Here is a 20959-nt window from a genome sequence, read left to right as displayed (position 1 = left end):
AGTAGGTGAAGACTCATTCTTAAGGAAGCTTAGCAAAGAAGGGAAAGAAAGAGGATGATAGCAGGGATGCAAGAGGGGGTTTTAAAATAACAAGGCTTGAGCAGATCTTCAGGGTGGGGAGGGACCAAAAAGGATGAAAACCAAAAACATAAGAATGACCAGTGGGGAATGGGGACTCTGAATGGGGCAGGAGGAGAAAGGCTCAAGGAGAGGACTTGCTGAGGAACATGAAATGCCTAGCTCCTTCCTCTCAGAGGGGAGGGAAGGAAAAAAAGATGGGTGAAAACAGACATTGCTAGAGGCTGACAGGGGAATTTATAGGAGCTCAGACAAGCTGACTTTCAGCTTTTGACAGCACGAAACACAAGGTCAGCTAAAGCTCACAGGAGGTTTATTGGCAAAGTGCTGGGGATGTCAACTAGAGATGAAAAGAATTGCCGAGTTAGTGATGAGACCCTTTCTGAGGGCTGGAATCTGACTTGTAGTAGAACTAATTAATTCAATCCATTACATGACTTTTATCACCAGGGCTCGGCAGCCCACAGACCCTTGATTTGGGCGTTAGCATGGGAACAAAGAGCAAAGGAGCCTGGGTATTAACATGTCCCTGCTGGCTTGAATCCCCAGTGGTACATGCAGGACTGTCTCATTGGACAGCATGGGACAGTCATGTACACACAGCCGTGTCGTGAATGTGGTAACCTGAAAATGGCACTTGTTTTATAGCGGTAATATACAGAGATGATGTAAGCCCATGAGTTTAGAAGACTACCTGCACAGGTTGAGTATCCCTTATCCAAAATGCTTAGGCTTGGGACCAGAGTGTTTCAGATTCTAAGGTTTTCTGGATTTTGGAATATTTACGTAGAGCTCACTGGTTGAGTAACCCTAATCTGAAAACCTCTAAAATCTGAAACGTTTTAAGCATGACATCTGATTTCAGAGCATTTCAGTTCTTGAATCTGGGAAGCTAATGTATAGTAGGGAGTCTACGTTGCCAGTGATACTGCTGTTTATGGACCCAACAGGACGGTTCTATTATTATAGTCCAGGTAGCATTATTCCACCTCCTTCTAAATAAAAAGAGGTATCAAATTCACTAGACAGAGGACTTTAAAAAGGACAATCTTGAAGTTTCCAATGCATTTTTTGTTTTGTTTTTTTTTTTTTTGAGACAGGTCTTGCTATGTAGTTCTGGCTGGCCTCGAACTCGCAGTGATCATCCTGCCTCAGCCTCCTGAGTGCTCGGACTACAGGTGTGTGCCACCACGCCCAGCCCTCCAATGCATTTTTAAAAGAGAAAAATACTGTAAGAATCCTTTTGCTTGCACTTCTAATGCAGTGGTCTGGCCTCCCTCTGGGGAAGGACGCAGGCCTGGCTCTGAAATACCCGGAGTGGAAGGTCCACTTATTTCCCCTCCTGCTGGTACCGAGTGCTTACAGCTCTAACGGTACCAGCAACAGAGATGAGGGAAACCAAGTGCTAGTACACTTGCTAGCTGCCCCACTTGTAGGCAGCATGATGCCCAGCACCTGGCTGAAGGTCTTTTTGGAACCAGGTGTTTGCGAGACAAAGCCCAACAACATGCAGGCTCAGCAGCCCTCTCTGCACCCAAGTCCCATCTCCACACTAGAAACCCGAGAGGCAAGCAAAGCAGACAGGCCACCTTGTCCTCGTCCTTCCCAGAAGTGCCCTTACGAAGAAGTTCATGCTGTGTGCCCTGTTTCTATTGAGGGGCCATAAAAGAACCACAGAATTCAGTGGGATTCCAGAATCTCGGGGTAAACACTCTGCCAAAAGAACTAAACCACTGCATTACTATCTTTCAGAGAAAAGCCAAACACCGAATTTGTTTTTAAATCTAATCCTGCAAGAAGGTGATGTTTCTGATCTCAAACGTATGGTCAGAAAATGCAATCAGTCTCCACAACGTGATTGTCATTCGGCCAGCAGTCTTAGCCCAATTCCTGCTCACCTAGCAGGCCTGGAGTCCTTGCACTTCAGCTCCTATGTTCCATTCTATTTTCAAAGGAATTTGCGGAAGGGCCAGGAGTGTGAACACTGATTTTAAAATGACAATTATCTCTGGTGTAAGGGAAAGGAGAGGATGGGATTTCTTCAGATGGCCGGTGGGTAATTATAAACATTCTACCACCAAATAACGTTTAAAGGGGGCAGGGGCCAACAGTGGGGGACAGGGTGGGGGTAAACATGTGTGCAAGGTGGAGAAATGGCCTGAAGCAAAGCCTGGGGCTGAGAAAGCCCAGGGCCAGCGTAGGGAACAGCAAGGGGCGGCTGGAGCCAGGGTGTGGAGCGGACACACGGGGAATAAGGGGAGACAGGCCTGCCGGGAGGATGCGGCATCTGCAACAACACAGAGGACTGCAGACAAAGGGGGTGGGGCTGGGAACAGAAGTGACTACAGGGTGACAGGATGAAAAGTGGTACCATTAAGAAAACTAAGAACACCAAATGAAGGAACTGGGGGAAATTTCAGCTTGGCCATGACTCTGGGAGGCCAGGCAAAAAGTCATCGTATCTCTGGCACGCAGTAGGAAGTGAAAAACAGGTACAGAAGAAAGGTCTGCACCGGGACACACACAAAAAATAAAGAAAGAAAGAATAAGGAATGCACCTGGGCAGTGTCGCTTTGCCTGCCTCAGACAAAAGAGAGTGCTGGAGCTTGAATATTGCATGGTTTCTCTTATATAAGAAACCCAAAGTATAAATAATTTAAAGAACAAAACAAAGGATGGATAATAGGAATCAGGGAGACAGATCTTTTTGCAAACGGGAAAGGGATCTAGAAATGGGGAAAGGGGAAGTAAAAAGAATTAAGATGAGTTAAATAACATGTACCAACTCCCTACGATGAATGTACTAAGAAAAAGTACTGCAAGCATGTACTAATATAAAAAAATTTTTTAAGTGTGTAGAAAAGGGCTCAGAGCTGAGCATGGTGGCACACGCCTGTAATCCTAATATTCTGGGAGGCTGAGAGAGGAAGATGACAAGTTCAAGCCCAGCCAGGGCAACTCTGCAACTGAGTAAGACCATGTCTCAAAATAAAACATTTTAAAAAGGGCTAGGGACATAGCTGTGTGAAGTGTGAAGCCCCCGGGTTCAATCCCTGGTACCATGCAGAAAAAGAAAAACAAAAGGGGTCAGTAAACCTGAAGGAGCTTGTTCAATACGGTATCTATCTGCAAGCTCCCAGGGTCTCTGGGGCCACCCTTCCGGCCTCTCCTCACTCTTTATCTTACTGATCCCTGACCCACCTTAGGCCGCCCCTTCCTTCCTGACATTCTCCTTTCCACCCTCTGTGACCACAGTGGCTCCCAGGGGCTTTGCCATGGCTCATTAGCTGCTGCTTTGTTTCTGTCCCTGGCCCTTCCTCTCCTTACCACAGAGAAAGGTTCTCGACACCCAGCGGTGCCAGGAAATCTCCATGTTCCCAGCTGCACAGGGGGACAGTCCCATGTGCTAGCTGCGCAGGCTAAGTCTCCACCTTCACACTTGTCCCCCTCCCCAGGCTGATCTATGCCAGGCTCCTCCCCCGTTAGCATCTGTTCTGATGAATGGCAGCAGCTCCAATCATTCAAGCGAGAAACCCCAGGAGTCGTTCTTGGCCACTCAAATCCTCTGCACTCTTGTGGCTGTTTCCTCTGATCTACATGTGCTACAAGGGGCATCAGGCCCTCTCGCTCACCTGGGACCCGCAGGTAACTTCCCAGCAGGTCTTCTTGCCCCCCTCTCTCCCTCACCCATCATCCACACTGCAGACAAATCTGCACTTGGGGCCATCATTCTCCACACACCACGCACCTCTTAGCTGACTTATGGGTCTCCTGCCTCTCTTCCTCTAGACTCATTCCCTCCTGCCCCCTACTACTTCCTCCTCCACCGATGTTCCAGCCCCATAGATCACTCAACCATCTCCATAGCACGGATGTCTGTATCCATATGGAAAGCACCATGTGGGTACGGAAAACTTCTACCTACTATGCTCGTCCATCCTTCCCATGCCACTGTCACTGCTCCCCAAGACCCTTCTCTATGGTATCCTGACTCGTCCCTTTCCCTTAGTTCCTCACAGCACTAAGCACACCACTGTGGGCTGAGTCTTATTTCAATCAATTGCTCCTCTCCATATCCCATGAAGCCACACGGTGGTCAGGGACCGCTTCTGGATTGAAGGATGTGTGGATGAACAAACACTTAAGTTGTCTCTCATCGACTGGACCCAAAGTACTTCTGGACAAGAATCTGGAAGCAGTTTCCATGCTATTCTACCAGATCAAAGGGTAGCATACGCCTACGGTGGCCCCTGCTGTGGTCACAATATTAATCCAAAGACAAGTTCCTTGGCACCCTCAAGGTCAAAGGTGCCTCTGAACTCCAGAGGCAATGCTGGTATTCAAGATGCCGTGACTTAGTACGGGCCGCACTAACAATGTTGTGGTCAACCCACAACAAGGCCTTTACCCTCTGAGGAGCACTAACAAAGCAGGCGTCTGCTTCCTCCTGAGCTCACTCGCTGAATACACTTTTTCTGGGCATCTGGTGTCTACCAACACTGCACGGGCTGGCATAGAGACCAGGACACAGCACTTGTTAAAGCAGCAGTCACAGCAGCAAGCACACAAATGAGACAAAATTCATGCATTCAACTCATACTGCCTGAGCAGCTTCAATGTGCCAGGCTCCATCTAAGAGCTGAGCACCAGCGAACAACCAGAGGAGCATCTCCGTCCTCCAACATACACTGAGCACGACAAAGCAGAGAAGTGTCCCTCAGGGGATGGTGTCATGCACTCAGGAAAAAGACAGAACTGGAAGGAAGCTATCAAGTGCAGCTAAGGGGCCATTCGTGAAGAAAGGGCCACAGGGACACAGAAAGGGGAGGACTCCCTCAGGGGCAGCTGCAGAAAGCTCCAGAGAGCAAGTGACTTTTGAGGTGGCTTCTTGAGGACAAAGAATGGCTTTGAAAGGGGCGGGGAAAGGGGTGCTGGGGTTCAGTGAGAAGACTGCATACATTCTGGGGGAGGTGTTCCGGGAGGAGCTGTGGGAGTCGAGGCTAGAGAAGCCCCAAGGAATTTACACCACACAGAGGGGAACTGATTTTCCTCTGCAGGCAACAGGAAGCCAAGGAGAGCTGCAGAACCAAGCAGCTCTGGTCAGTCTGGCCTGAGGCGGTCACTGTGGAGGCAGTGGCCAGGACAGACCCTGGGGGAGACCACGCAACGAGAGTCGGTAGATGCAGCTGCTGTGGTAACCCGAGGATGTGACAGTGGTCCCTCGGCGTCCCTTACAAAATGGGAGCACAGACTCCAAAGTCAGGCCGCACACACCTGGGCACATGGCTCCTACTGCAGTGTTTACATACCTGAGACAAACAGGTGTCCGCTTCAAAATGCCGCCGAGATGACAGCTCTTGTCAAACACACAAAAGAATGTTTTCATGTTCTGCAGTAAACTCGACAGTTATGCTGTTGTTTGGAGCTTCGGGGGAAAAAGCACTATAATAGCTTTCTAGGCTCCTAAGCCACCACTTAAATAGCACTCCTGATATGGCGTTTTCTGCTATTGGCTGTTTTCTGCTGTACAGGCACTACATGTTGTGGCAAATTATTTAAAATGTTTGCATAAATCTTGGTAGAAGTTTTATGGTCACTGTCAGGTGGGCATGTCACTCACCCGCTCAAGGCTAACCCCTGTCCTGCAAGGTGCCACATGAAAACAGAATAAATGAAACTTGCTAAGTATTTTCCCAATTATAAAAGTAATGCATGCCTATCAGAGGTATCTCGAAAAACACTGACATTTGTTTTAAATCTAATTTGTGACAACTCTCATTTATATTAGCATAAACTCTCTCAATGCATCACAATTTGACCCTTGGGATTTGCACAGAATAAATCTAATCCCTGCCCCACAGCACTTTAGATATTCAAAGATTGCCCTATCACTTGCCCCTTTAGTCTTCTTTTCTTCAGACAAAACATCAACATTTAATTTTTTTTGTTGTTTTCTCATTTTTTTTGAGACAGCTGTGTAGCCCAGGATAGCCTTGAACTCTCAGTGATCCTCCTGCCTCAGCCTCCCAAGTGCTAGGATTGTAGGTGTGCGTCACCATGCTTGCTGCATCAACATTCATTTTGGAATCTCAACAATTATATGCCTATGTGTAGATTTTTTTTGATCAAGGCTATTTGGAGTCCTATATGCCTCACTTATCTGTATGGCAAGCTCTTTTCCCCTGCTTGGGAAGTTTTCTGTCATTATTTCTGTGAAGAGATTTTTTATGTCATCTCCACTCTCTCCTGTTTCTTCATTGAGCCCAATCAGTCTTATGTTATTCTTTTTTGCATCATCTAGCAGCTGCTAGATTGATTTCTCATGTTCCCTTATAATTTTGAAGCAATTTTTCTTTTCCTGGTCACTAATTGCAATCTTATCTTCTATATCTGAAATTCTGTCCTCACACTGGCTCATTCTGCTGTGTAGACTTTCAATGGAGTTTTTCATGTCCTGGAAATCTATTTGCATCTGTTTTATGGATTCCATTTGTTTCTTATGTTGGGATTCCATCATGTTCCTGAGCTCCTCTCTAGAATTATTAATCATGTCTTGCACTAAGGGCACAATTTCTCCTGTTATCTGAGAAATTATTTCTGATTTCATTTTTTCCAGATCCCCTTTTGTTGCCAGTTCAGTGGGTCCAGGTGGTTGAGTATCAGAGGGTTCCATCTCATTTCCCTTTGGGGTTGCTCTAGGTGATCTGGAAGTCTGGTTTTGAGACTTATTTATGTGTTTTCTCATTTCAACTGGGGCGGGGGGCTGTTAGCGCCTGCAGGGATTACCTCCTCTGAGCTGGGTGAGGTGGGACAGGGGCCGGGAGCAGCGGTAGGGATGGTGACCCAAAAGCCCTTTCCTGTGGGCTGGGAGCAGCCGGAGGGATGGTGGCCGGGAAACCCCTTCCTCTGGACCAGGAGCAGTGGGATGGTGGCTCAGAAGGCCCTCCCTCTGGGCTGGGAGCGGTGGGAGGGATGGTGGCCCGGAAGCCCCTTCCTCTGGACCAGGAGCAGTAGGACGACGGCTCAGAAGCTCCTACCTCTGGGCCGGGAACAGTGGGACTCAGTACCTTGGTCTGGTGGTCTGGTGTCCTCTGCGCCTTGGTAATGTGGAATCAGGTGCCTGCCTGTCTGCAGTGGGGTGACTCGGTGTCTTCCACGTGACTCAGGACCTCGGTAGGGCATGCACAGACCTGCCTGCCTGCAGCGGGCTGATTCGGCGTCTTCTGCGTGACTCAGGACCTCGGTAGGGTGTGCACAGACCTGCCTGTCTGCAGCGGGCTGATTCGGCGTGTTCTGCGGGACTGGGGACCTCGGTAGGGTGTGGGCAGACCTGCCTGTCTGCAGTGGGGTGATTCGGCATCTTCCACGCGACTCAGGACCTCGGTAGGGTGTGCACAGACCTGCCGGTCTGCAGCGGGCCGATTCGGCGTGTTCCGCGCGACTGGGGACCTCGGCAGGGTGTGGGGACATTCATTTTGATCACTGTTCATATCTCTGTCCCTTAGCTTGGTTTTCTTCATCTGAGATCTCTCTAGTCTGTCAATGGCTCTCTTAAAACATGGGACGTGCATCTGAACCCACTGCTTTAGACAGGGCTCAGTGTCCCATTTTGTCTTGTCACTAACTTTGGTTATTATTCCCTACAGTATATTAGCTTTTTCATCAGTCACATCCAATTCTTGGTTCAAAAAGGCTTAGGTGTCTGTTAAGACAGATGTCTTGCATCCCTTAATGACACAACTGATTGAACTAAGTTATCTTTGCTAGATTTTGTATTCCTTGTTTTGCTCCAATATCCTAGCCAATCAAGATCATTTCAAAGCCCAACTCTGTCACCAAGCACATTAACTAATTTGCTGCTTCTCATATATTGGCCATGCACTGCACCAGGAACACTTCTGGGCTGGCATCGAGCCTTTGATACAGTCTGTCACTCCACCTAGGTGTACCACCACCATTACTCCCCTGTGTCTTTGCCAGTAGCTACCGTGTGCTAGAAGCTGTGAAGGTGACACACGGTAACACTCCCAGTGGTTCCTCTCTTACATGTACTTAAGTCATCGGTTTAAAATGATAACATTGGAGGGGGGAGAGGAGAAAGAGGGAAGAAGGGGGATCAAAAACAATCAAGCTAAGGTATATATGTATGAATTCCCCAAAATGAATGTAAATATTATGTATCCCAGACACAAACCAATAAAAAATAAAATAGCACATAAATCATTCTTTTAATACTGTTTTGTGCATTTCTCATACTTTAATCATTTGGAAGTTTATGAAAATGTCCACAATAAAAATTCAAGTGTACCCATTTTATTTTAAATTTATTTGGTTTTAATGCATGAAATGTTTTTTGGAAATACTGTATGTTTAAGTTTGAAATGCCCTGAATCTGTGACATTAAGATCTTTTTATTACCATTTCTTGCAATCTAAAGAGGTGGTTCATTAGTCTTCAAACATATCTTTTTTATGTCCTTCGGTAAAGTTTTACAACCACACACACACACACACACAGACACACACAACCAATTGTAGAAGTTTTACCAGTTGTTGCCAAGGGTTGACATTGGCTCACAGCTGTTAATGTCTCTCATTCTGGGAAACTAGACTTTCACTCATCTCTGGTCTTACTTGGAAGTCTGAATCAAGCCACACCAAGAAAACTCCCAGTCTCAGGACCCCATGGCCTGATCCACAAACCCATGCCTATTAGCACCATGCTATGGGACACGCCAAGGAGTGGTAGTGGCTATACAAGTGGGCTCCCACAGCCTAGGCAACAGTGATAATAAACAGCATTTGCCACAATTCAGGTAGAATAATGAACACAATAAAGAAAAACATCAACAGATGCAAACTAATTTAGATTACAACTGTCCTAAAGAAACGCTGGGCTAAAGCAATGAAGCAAAAGCTAGACTACCTCTATAATCTCAGCGTCTCCTGTGTATAAGCCAGTGATGGGCTGCTCTCCCCTGTACCCACGCCAGTTCCCCCTTAGTCTATTCCATGGAGCTACACCTGCCCCTTCAGGCTGTGTGGGCAACACCTCCCACCCCAACTCCCATTGGTTCTTTTGTGGCAGCCACAGCAGCTACTCATTCTCTCTTCCCCTTCTGTGGCATCTCCACTCCGTATCATTGTTCCATCAGTGGGACCCTCCATGAACTGTGGTGGCAAACATTTCACGGCCATAGGCCCAAGAGGCAGATTGGCAAGATGTCACATCACAGTCATGCCAGCTCTACACTGCTGCCTAGAGCTTTGTCACTAACACCTGGAAAGTTCTAGTGTGAGGGGCCTTAGCAGGGATTCACACCAGTGCCCTCCTCTGTGATGTTTTATAAAATACACCTGGGCCTGAGCACAAGCAAGGGCGTTTTGGCGCAGAACATCTGGGGTATCTGTATCATCTACTAAGTCCCACAAATGGTTCTCATCTGTGCTTCTGGTTAAGAATGTGCGTTCTACACCAAACTAACTTCTCCAAACTAGCACATCATTACAATTACCAACCTCTCCCCAGGAGTGAGGGATAAAACCTATTTGTAAAATTGATTCTGTTCCTTACATAAACCAGTGTTAGTGTTAAATGAGCTTCGGCACAAGCAAAAATTAGAGAGTTGAGAAGCGACTGTATCTCCCCCATGTTAATCTGATCCACAGTCAATCTTGCAAGGTAGAAGAGAAACAGTTTAGCATTATCTTTAACAGTTAGGGTCATCTTTATGGTCTTACATGTTACTTACCGTTTCCAAACTTCTTAAATAAAGACGATAATTTGTGATGTAAACTCTTCCCTTAATGGGGCCATTGAAAGGACATATGTAAATAACTTCTTTGTCTAGTAAGATAAAAAAAGTACCCTAAAATAATGGAAATATATACCAAGATACACAACAAATGGCACTAATTTAATATGAACTATTCAGCTAAGAATAACTATGATAGAAATCACTGAAGAGGTGGAAAGCAAGCACTGGCAATGTTCCCACATCACCATGCTAGGTCCAATCAGGGCAGCTGGGGAGCTAGTAGGGCCATGTCACCTCTGGACGCTAGCAGAGCTTCCCTGAGCTTGCCCGAGAGCAGATGTGAAGGATACTGCTGCTACTACCTTCAGATGGCTGTAAAGTGACTATCTGAGCTAATGTAACAGTGGATGGCAATCCACCTGTGCAGTCTCGTGGACTCACCCCAAGACTGAGCACTGAGGTTTGCCCTACTCTATATTCTTTCTCTTTTAATAGTCCAGAGAAGAGTTTAACTAGACTCATTTCAAACATTTCAGTGATATAAAACAGATGGTCAAGAGAATAGTACATATTTGGTAGAATCAAACATAAGGAGAAACTAAATCAGAAGAGCTAATTAATTATAATAAAAATATATCTTTCTCTTGTCTCTCAAGGATGTCCTTGACTGTGTTACTAGCTTTTCATTTTTAAAGTGACTTGGAAATCCCTTTCACTTCAGGTGTTAAATGAAGAATACACTAAGAGTGCTTCATGCCACTTCAATTAGTTATTACCTTGGTTATTGTTTGGGCCCTGATACCCAGGCCCAAAATGTCATACACGAAGACCATCACAAGTAAAATATCTTCTTGCTCTTTTCTAGAAATTGGGATGGACACATCCCACTACTTCCCATCTCAAAACTAGAATAGTGTCTCTTGGTGCTTGGTAACTAATTCTCAAAAGCACTCTGCCTAGCACCTTCATCTGACCAGCACCACGTTTTAGCCATTTAGGCCAAACCCTAGATCTCAGGCCACGAAGGGTCCCTAAAACAGTGGTAACCTACTGGCTCCCAGTACACTGAAGTGTGCAGGCCGAGTGTGGACTGCAACACTGAATCTGAATGCCCACAACACTGGCATTTAGCTGACAGGTGATTCTGTCGCCCTAAGGTGTAAAGGTCTGGCCCTTCCAAGTTGATACCTTCCTCTTGATAGGATTTTTTTGTGAAAACACCACATCAACATTTTACCTCGAAATTACTAACTTTCATTTTCTGGCAAATGAAGGACTTTAAACCAGTATGATCTTCTATTATCTCAAAGAGGAGAGTCCTTAAGCCTTTATCAATTTGAAGCATACATCATAGGCTGGAAAACTTAATATTATTTTGTCCTTATAACCTTAAAGCACGATAACCTACAGCTCTAGTAAAAGTCTTGCAAGAGATAATCCATGTTTTATTTTTTTCCTAAATCATGCTCAGTCCTTGGTACAGCGACAAGAGTATCGCTATCCTTGTGAGCACAAGACTCCAGAAGGAGCTCTTTGATCAAGACAGGAATGCAGAGTTCTGTCCATTGGCCCTTTTAAACCACACTAGCCTAGCTCTCTCTGTCCTGCACAGAGTAAGTGGGACTCAAGCCACCTGACCCTGCCATGCTGCTCATCCAGTGACTCGATCCTAGCATCAGAGGGCCCTTACCAGTAATCAGCGTTTCTCCTGGGAGTCGAGGAACAGTCTCACTGAGATCTCGATTGAGCCCATCTCGAGATGTCTGGAAATCAAGCAGAGGTTTTGGGAAATAATGACATTATGTTTATATAGGGTCTCAAAACAGCCTGGAATATAGCAACTAAAAATACACTTTTATTTTCAGACAGGGTCTCACTAGGTAGTTTAGGACGGCCTCGAACCCTCTACATAGCCCAGATTGGCCTTGAACTCACAGCAATCCTCCTGCATCAGCCTCCAGAGTACGGTGATAACAGGTGTACGGCACCACCCCTGGTTAGATTTCTTATTTTACTAAGATCCTTTCTAACTTCTGACTTCTTCACCTTTACCAAGAGCCTTACCCTAGGTAAGAATGAATGGTCCATCAGAAAACTCCGTTTTGGAGCTACACCCAGGCATGCACCCCATCCAATCACTTGGGCAGCTCTGCAGGCAAAGTATTAACTGCTAAACCTCTGGGTGAGTTCTGAGAGTCCAGTTTGCCAGATAGCCCTGGGACCTGGCTGCCTGGGACCAATGGGATGCGGCAGGGTCCATCTTCGACATACAGCGCACAACACTAGCATCTATGTGGCCCAAAGGTTTCTTCATCACTAGGCTCCATCCCATTTGTTCTAGGTACTTTTTCCAACGCATGCGGCAATCATTTCCTGTGTGAAGTCAGCAACTCCTCCCTCTGAGGAACAAATACACCAGCACATTTTGGTGAGTTCTTAGGACTATCCAAATGGATATGGAACAAGAGAAACGGGAAGTGCATACTTAAGGGACATAGAATGTATCAAAGAGGGATGTTTTGTTGGATTTATAATGGTTTATCTTTTTTATTCAATACAAAAATTAAAATTCCCAGCCAATTTTGAGTTTTTTTAGTGCTTGCAAGAGCATTTTAGTTAAAATAGGGGAGGGCTGTGGGCAAGACAAATTGTCCCCTGCCAGGAACACATTCCTCAATGAGAATTCAAGTCATGCACCTTAGAGAAATGGTATGAGAAGCAATTATCATCCCTTAATCCTGCCTCTCAATAACCAAACAAGCAGAAGGGGCAGATGTCATATTCAGTATACCTTCTAAGTGTCACAGTTCCAGACCAGGAGGAGAGAGTAGAATGAAACCCCCAAATAAGAAAGGGAATGTTTGATTAACACAGGATAACGAAACTGACACAGGATATAATGTATATCAGAGAACATGACACAAGGACTTATAATTACATTCTTGAAGTTACTTTTATGTTTAGAACTCATTCTTATCCCATAAAAATACTGAAAGAAAATACAATAAAAGCTTATATAATCTTGGGGATGAAGAAGGTCCCCGTGGACACTCAAAGCAGAAAATATAAAAGATTGACATATATGATTATATAAAAACATTGAAACTCTGGATTTCAAAATCAAAACAAAATACCATAAATAACGGGACCCAGAGATGGAGGTTAGGGGGAAGGGGAGGGAGGGGAGGGCGAAGGGAATGAAAAATTAATTAAGAAGTGTCATGTCCGTGTACCAACTCCCCACAAGGAATGTAACTGTTATGTACTGCAAACATGGACCAATAAAAATAAAAATTACAAAAAGTAAAAGGCTGACCACAAACTGGAAAAATAACCCTGTATATTATAAAGTGTTAACTGTCACGATGTACAGAACATTTATAAATCAAAAAAAGACAATCCTCCCCAAACATCCAAAAGCAAATAGGCAAAGGACATGAACAGTTACGTCGCAAAGGAAATACAAATGAACAATAAATACACTTCTTTTTTTCAGTCAACCTTGTTAGCAATCAGTGAAGACAAATGAAAAGACAGCCTTCTGCTCCCTTTGAGCACTTGAGATCCTTATCCTGTACACTGCCGGGGGAGTGTGAATTAACCTTTCTGATGAATAAAGCTTACTTTAAATTCACCCTTCCTTTCAATCTAGGTTCTGAAATCTCCCCAAATTGCACAATTTCTCCCTGGCTACGCTAAACCATTTTCTGTTAAAGTCATATTTGTTTTAATCATGCAACTCTTTTATCCTCATAATCAGAAAAGAGTACTGATATTTAGGAAGGCTTAACAACTGGGTTGGTGGACCCTGGCCTACTGATAAGCCTAGGACAGAGGACTGCCTAGGACCCAAAATGTAAGGTCTGGCAACAGTTCAGAAAACAGCATCTCAAAATTGAAGTTATATGGGGGCTGGGGATTTAGCTCAGTGGTTTCGACGCCTGCTGCACAAGAGCAAGGACCCGAGTTCAATCCTCGGTACCAAAAAACCCCCCAAAAACAAAAAATGAAGTTATATGAAAAGTTATAAGAACAAAAGTCACTTCCCACATATAAGGTATGCCATCTAAAATCGTTCCTAGAATGAGGTGGGATAATAAAATCACAAGGATTAATGTACTTATATTAAGTGAGTAGAGAATGAAATTGTAATTCAGTTACCTCCCAAGTATTGCCTAATATTCAAATATAAAAAGAGAAAAACAGGGAGATAGATAAATGAAAACTCAACTTACCCTCTTAATAGATTCATTCTCCAACGAGTGTGAATTATACTTAGTCGATGCAGAGGCCATACTGGAAACTCTAGCAAGAAAGACAACATTTTATATTAATGGAATAGATACTGGAATTTCAAGCATATGTGACATCAGAGACTTAAATATTTCAGCTGAGTGCAGAGAGTACTACTTTGCAGGCCCTGCCTCCTTCCCAAGCCCTGGTGGAATGAGACATAGAAAGAACGAACCAGAGCACAGTATGGAAAAAGCTCTGACAAAGGCTCAGGGAACATGGAAGAACACAAAAGAGGAGCTAAATACACGAGGAAGATGCCACACAGATTCCAGGAATTTTTATTTCCAGCACTCAAACTGGCATCTAAAAAAGCCTCAATGTTTATCAATGTGCAACCAGCTTCAAATTTCAATGCTTCTTAATTTTTAAAGGTAATTTAGAGGCAGCCAAGCAGAATGATAAAAGGGTGGGAAATTTAACTTATACTGTTTTCCCCTTCAAGAATTCTGCTTTCTCCAAATGAAAGCAGTTTAATGGTACAGATTTGACTGAAATTAAATTAGCAAGATTTGATTTAAGCAGTATTTTCAAGGGAAAGTATATAGTTCATTTAAATGATGCATATTCATCACAATTCAGACATAAATAAAAGCACATATTCAGAACATATACAAAGCCATTTTAATGCAAGTATTTATTTTGACTTGTAAACAGTACATTAACAGGAAACTAGTAATGCTTTATTTTCTTTACCAAATTAATAACACACACACACACACACACACACACACACACACACACATATATATATATATATATATATATATATACATGTATGTATGTGAAGTCATTGAGAGGTAAACCATACCCAATTCAACAAGGTGATTGTGGGTATCACAGGATCTTTTTTTGCCAGGCTGCATTGAGAGCACTCACTCCCAAACAAAACTCAGCAATAAGATTATCAACACACTGTGACATAAACCTGAGAGAGGTGACCAGGATTCAGAGCAGGGCAACCACCAGGACAGAGCCAGGAGATGGCCAGGTGAGGGCAATCTTACAAGATTAGGACTGCCAGGCTGCCCTCACACAGCATCTGCTCTGTAAGAGTGAGCCCGTGCCTACTGGGTCCATGGCTGTAACATGGCACACGATGGCACTCATACTTATCTAGAGGATGAATAATGATTATTAATATCTAACATCCAGTAACATCATGATGGGACCATTGTGAATATTAGTTCACAAAATCTTGGAACTAGGGAACTACCATTGAGACTTAAACAACTTTGAGGCTGTGGTACTCTCCAGTAGCTTCAGCTGTTTGAGAGGCTGAGGCAGGAGGATCGCTGGAACCAGGAGTTCAAGGCCAGCCTAGGCAACAAAGAAAGACCCCCATCTCAAGAAAACAGAGCAAGGAGAGGGAGAGGGAGAGAAAAGAAATCAGAGAGGGGCTGGGGATTTAGCTCAGTGGTTCCGCTGCCTGCCTCTTAAGCACAAGGTCCTGAGTTCGATCCCCAATACCAAAAATAAATAAATAAAACATAAAAAATGAGCCGGGGATTTAGCTCAGTGGTTCCGCTGCTTACCTCACAAGCAGAAAGTCCTGAGTTTGATCCCCGGTACCAAAAAAAAAAAAAAAAAAAGAGAGAGAGAAAGAAATCGGAGAGGGAGGGAGGAAGGTGGAGAGAGGGAGGGAGACAGAGAGGGGTAGAGATAGGGAGAAAGAGAAAAGAAAAAAACAAACCAAAAATACTTGATAGAGATACTCAAATTTTAAAACCCTGAAACTACTAAGAGGCAGGACAGACTGAAATTAAAAATAACTTTAAAATATTTACAAATAACTGCAAATGAATTGAATTTAGACAAAATATTATATTATGCTTTGAAACCCCCTCTAACCTTAAGTGCATGTCCAAGCAAGACAATCTTTTATTCTCAGAGAGAGCACAGGGTGGGATGAGCCAGACCCAGCAGGTGGGGAGATCTGCCCTGACACTGCCCCACTGACTTCAACAAGGTTCTGTATTGGGGGAGGTCCTCTCTTCAGCATCCGATATGAAATTCATTGTTAGTGATCAAATATTTTAATATCTCATAAGTCAATGATTTAAAAACAAAGTTATTACTGTCAAGTCAACAAAGGAAACTCAAAATGCCAGGTTATATGGTCGTCCACCCATCTTCACCTCCGTGTGTTCATTCATAAACCATAGTGAGAAATTCTCTGTCATCTTCAAGCCTCGTGAAAAATTTCAATTGAATATGAAGGAAGAAAGTTTCTTTCCCTTTCATTTCTAAACTGTTTTATTGAGATGTAACTCATGTATAATACAATTCACCCTTTTGTATGTGCAATTTAAAGGGTTTATTCAGGATTGTGCAAATAGCACCATAATCAATTTTAGAACATTTTCATCACCCCAAAGAGAAACCTCAGCTCCCCAATGTCCCAGCCCCTCGGTAACCAGGAAACTGCTTTTGATCACTATAGCACCATCCATTCTGGGCATTTCAGACAGATGGGGTCGCACGGTCACAGTCAGCGGGCTTCAGGTTGGAAGCGCTCACTTCTGGAGTTACACCAGACACTGCTACTATTCAAATCTGGGTCAAGCACAAGCCAGAGTTCAAGGGTTCAGGTGACACAGGGCAGTTCTGCTATGAGCCCTGCTCTGGTGAACCGTTTCAGCAGCCCTGCAGCCTACAGACACAGGGCCAGATGGAGGAGCCAGTTTCATTCAAATCCCATCGCTGCCACTCGGAATGAGTTGACCTTGGACAGGTTACTTAACATCTCTGGGCTTCTGGTGCTGTTATTCCTATTTTCCTTCCTCATTGTCAGGCAAAAGGAATGAGCTAATACATGTGAAGGGCTCAGAACTATTCCATGTATCCATTAACAAGCTATCAACATTTTTTAATTATGAAAGGATCACTGCTGAATGCCAACACCACAACCAATTCTTCTACAAATTAGCTCTGATCTTACAAACATGAGACAGAAAGTTAATTTTTACAGAGACAGTGTATGACTGAATTCTAAAGCTTTTGTTTAAAAACAGTTCATGATAATAATGGCTGGAATAAGACAATGGGAAGTCATGTGGCACTTTTTTGCCCGATTCATTGGCTGTGCTCACCTGTCTAGGACCTGACTGTAACTTACTAAGAAGCATTCGTCCACATCTTCATCTCTAGAGAAACTATGTTGGACTAAATGCAGTTCAAGAATATGTAGAAGCCAGAGTGAAATTTACAAAAACCAGCTGCCCTTTTGGTTTACAGACCATTTTGTCCCAAACCCCTAACAATGAAGCGTAATCCTTTTTATTTAAAAAAGCATTGATTTTTGGCAACCTTGGCTTTAAAGCAAAAACTGAAGCTTAATTTCCTATATATATGCTAATTACAAGATTCTACACCAAGGTAGACTTCTATCATTTTTGATCCTCAAGAAAAACTTTGTAATGACTTAAGCCCAATCCTCTCTGAGGACAGAGATGAGGGTGTGTGACAGGCCCTCCAGTCAGCTAGTGACAGGGCCAGCTCTACCCCAGGTGCCCTAAGACTGTGGGGGGGTCCTTTCCACCTGGGGAAAAGTCTTCTAGGTGGTGTCCTGGAGGAAACCAGGTTGGCTGTGGCTGGTTCCAATCTCAGTAGAACAAACATGGCGCCAATCAATCTTCAGGGCCTCTAAGCCCCTTCAAACAAAGCTACTGAAAGGTGGTATTATTGAAGAAACCAGATTTTTTTAAATGTGCTTAACTGTCTCTCTTTAAATGCAAGACAACTTCAGTGGATCTTTCTTCTCTCCTTATCCCTCCCTCCTTCTATCTCCTAGCACCTTTCAAATACTAACTGGTACTGTCTACCTCCCCAGCTGGGATACAAGCCCCCAGCAGGGTACAAGCCATGCAGACAAGAATTCTTGGTTTTAAAACTTATTTACTGCTATATTCATCACACCTGTAATGGTGCCTAGCACCAACAGGTACTCAGTAGGCATTTGCTAAATGTGTGAAGAACTGGACAATAACGATCTGGCCAAGGAACGCAATGGGTGTTTGCCCAATATTTCTCTTAGGCCAGGAATTCATGCAAGCTTATTAAAGGGGGGCACACAAGATTTTTGAGGTCTGATGGCTCGAGGCACAGAACTGCTGTGCCAACTTATGAAGCGATCTGCACCAGAAAGAGCCAGAGCTGTAATATCCTCCACTACAGGCCTCTCCCATAAGGCAGATGTTTCAAATTAAGGTACAAAAACCTCCTCCCCCATGCCCTTTGTCAGGACTAAGAAACTGCTTTCCCATTTCTGTTGAAGATGAAAAATAGATCACACAAAGCACCGAGAGCAGACATCACTACAAACGCTCTAAAACAAATACAGGCCATGTTTATCCTTACTTCAAAAATTGAAAGCAGCAGAATTAAAAGTAATTCTGGCCGCTGCCTCACTACACACCAAGGGGAGCTCTACTTCCCACAGTCACCTGATTTGAGATCACTCGCCCTTGCCGAGTGCTTTTGCTGGACTTTGTGTACAAACAAAGCATCAACAAGAGGCATGTGGGCTTTCTCTTTTGATCCTCCTTAATGTGATTTATTACTGTGTGTTGGCATTTAAATTAATTCCAACATGCTCTCTCTCCAGAGGGCTCCTGGATGGCTGTGGAGACCTCCCCAGTCTTCAAATGCGACTTCCAAAGTTATGAACAAGCAGCCGCTCAATTCAATATTCCAGGCTTTTGAAGGTAGCTCTCCTTACTTGTCTCTTTTGAAAGAAATATCAAATATTGTACTTAGGGCAGGATGCTTGATCCTATCGGACCCAATACTCCTTTTGTTATAAAACAAAATTCTGTAAAACCCTCTTTCCTAGCTTAAGTGAGAATTATAGGTATTATCCATTGAAACACAATTTAAAAAAATCAATATACTGCTTTAACTCCAGTATACAGGATAAACAAAAGGACAGTGATTTGTAATAAAGTAACATCTCTTTCAATGCATTGTACCCAAACCCAAGGCACCCTTCCCATTTCCAATGGCCTCTAGGTGGAGGGTCACCCCCAGTGGGTGCTTGGTTCTGTACCTAGATTCAACTTATCCTGACTGTTTCCATTAAGGTCACACAGACTGGAGGCCACGCAGGAGGCAAGGAAATGAAAATGTTCCTTGTAATGTCTCCAACCAAATCACTCTGGACAAAATAAAAATGTCCATGGCCTACTCATTTTGAGACCAGAGACACCATTAATTTAGTGTCAACATGTGCTTCTTGGGGGGAGGGTTGCTCAACACTCATGAAAACAAACTATGATTGGCAAAAGCAGGAATGTGTTTCATTTTGATCCATTTCCCTTTGAACAGGAGTTGGCAAACTTCTCCCTTGAAGGGCCAGATGGTACGTATCGTTGGCTTCATGGGCCATACATTTGTTACAACTCTGCAATGCTACATTCATGGTAGCACTGAAGTAGCTACACAGAAATGGGCAAAATTTTATTTACAAAACAGGCTGTCACCTCCTGCTCTAAACTATTAAGATAAATTACTTTCAAATGAACTTTCTTCAACCGAAGCAAATAATAATTGTGTCCTTTTAACCTGCAAAATAAGCTGTTAACCTCACCATTCATAGCTTGTCAAAATGCCACTACTCTCAGCTGCAAAGCAGTGTGATGATACGGGATTCTGTATTCAAATCAGTTTGGGCTTCCAATCCCAATTCTGTCAACAATAATGATCACACAACCTTGGACAAACTGCAGTTCCCTGTCTGGAAAATGGGACCGATACCAGCTACTGTCACCGGGCTGTGAGCAGAAAGATGGAAAGGGACAGCACAGCAAACTGCATAGCAAGGTGTCCCAGTACCAGTTCCCCTACCACGGCTTCTGGTGAACTTTCCGCCATTCCCCAAACTGGAGCTAACATGCCAGGCTGGACCTAACTCTCCAGCACCCATCTTTTCTAAGATGGTCAATCTAATTTTACCAAGACTCTGAGCAGCCTTAGAACAGCCTGCCAGGCCTCCCCATTTCCACTAAAATAAACATATACTTGCTTGCCAGCTAGGGTAACTTCCCATGGGATTCCTAATAGAGACCTTGTGTTATTACCTTCTACTTTGGTCCAGGTCATCTAGAAATACATCGACTCTAAGAAATGTCTAGCTTCACCCCCTCAATTAAGCGGCTTACTGTCCAAATAGATGCATGTAACTGATGTCCATTAGAGCTTCTCAATTCGCCTTGGTCGCTTTACATATCTTCGCTAAAGGTATGTGGATTATGACGATTCTTTGGAAATTACAGATTGTGAAGTAGCATCTCACTTGGAAACTCATCCTTTGTCATTTTGATATTTCGAATTCATCTTTAAGATACATCTACTTTAACTTTTTTAAATGTTGCAATGATCTCTGGCTAAAACCAATATAATCTAGACCCCGAAGAGAATGCATTTTGAATCATTTTTTTCCAGTGGTTAGTAATGGATTTGGACTGATCCATTCACCCCATTTCTCAGTCTCATGACAAATGGCACATCTTCAAGACAGCTGATTGGCTTTAGTGGCATGAGCTGTTGCCATGGAATGAGGTAACTTCAGAAATCCTTTATAAATTGAAATTGGTATGGTAAATAAAACTATGTAAAAAGTCAGTTACCATCAGGTCATTTTTTTGAATGTCCAAAGGTTACCTAACAATACGGCAGACGTTTAAACAGATCATTAAGTTCACCAATGGATTTTGTAAGAATCAGATACCTGCCAGTAAACAAAGTTTTAAAATAGGAACAAGATCAAGTTCCCATCCACCTGCCAATTCCAAAACTCATGAACCCAGTTGAGCTGCCCCAAGAAAGAAAACT

At 43.8% G+C, this 20959-nt stretch overlaps 1 protein-coding gene across 7 annotated transcripts in view; it reads right to left on the bottom strand.

The window, feature by feature from the left end:
• The window catches only part of Mtm1 (myotubularin 1), a 109576-nt gene that overhangs the window by 74461 nt on the left and 14156 nt on the right, over window positions 1-20959 (bottom strand). For all 7 annotated transcript variants that reach the window (XM_021251646.2, XM_004874117.4, XM_087209767.1 and 4 more), the window contains exons 2-4: window positions 14071-14140; window positions 11526-11598; window positions 9830-9924 (exon numbers count right to left, since the gene is read on the bottom strand). In XM_021251646.2, the coding sequence (XP_021107305.1) occupies window positions 9830-9924; window positions 11526-11598; window positions 14071-14130 (228 nt within the window). In that variant the 5' untranslated portion in view covers window positions 14131-14140. The remainder of the gene's footprint in view (window positions 1-9829; window positions 9925-11525; window positions 11599-14070; window positions 14141-20959) is intronic.

The sequence above is a fragment of the Heterocephalus glaber genome, unplaced genomic scaffold (genome assembly GCF_053883595.1).
Source record: "Heterocephalus glaber isolate CG9 unplaced genomic scaffold, H.glaber_assembly_v1.0 deba00001066, whole genome shotgun sequence".
Classification (NCBI taxonomy): domain Eukaryota; kingdom Metazoa; phylum Chordata; class Mammalia; order Rodentia; family Bathyergidae; genus Heterocephalus; species Heterocephalus glaber.
Note: the sequence above shows the minus strand (reverse complement) of the source record. Positions and strands in the feature narration are given on the sequence as shown.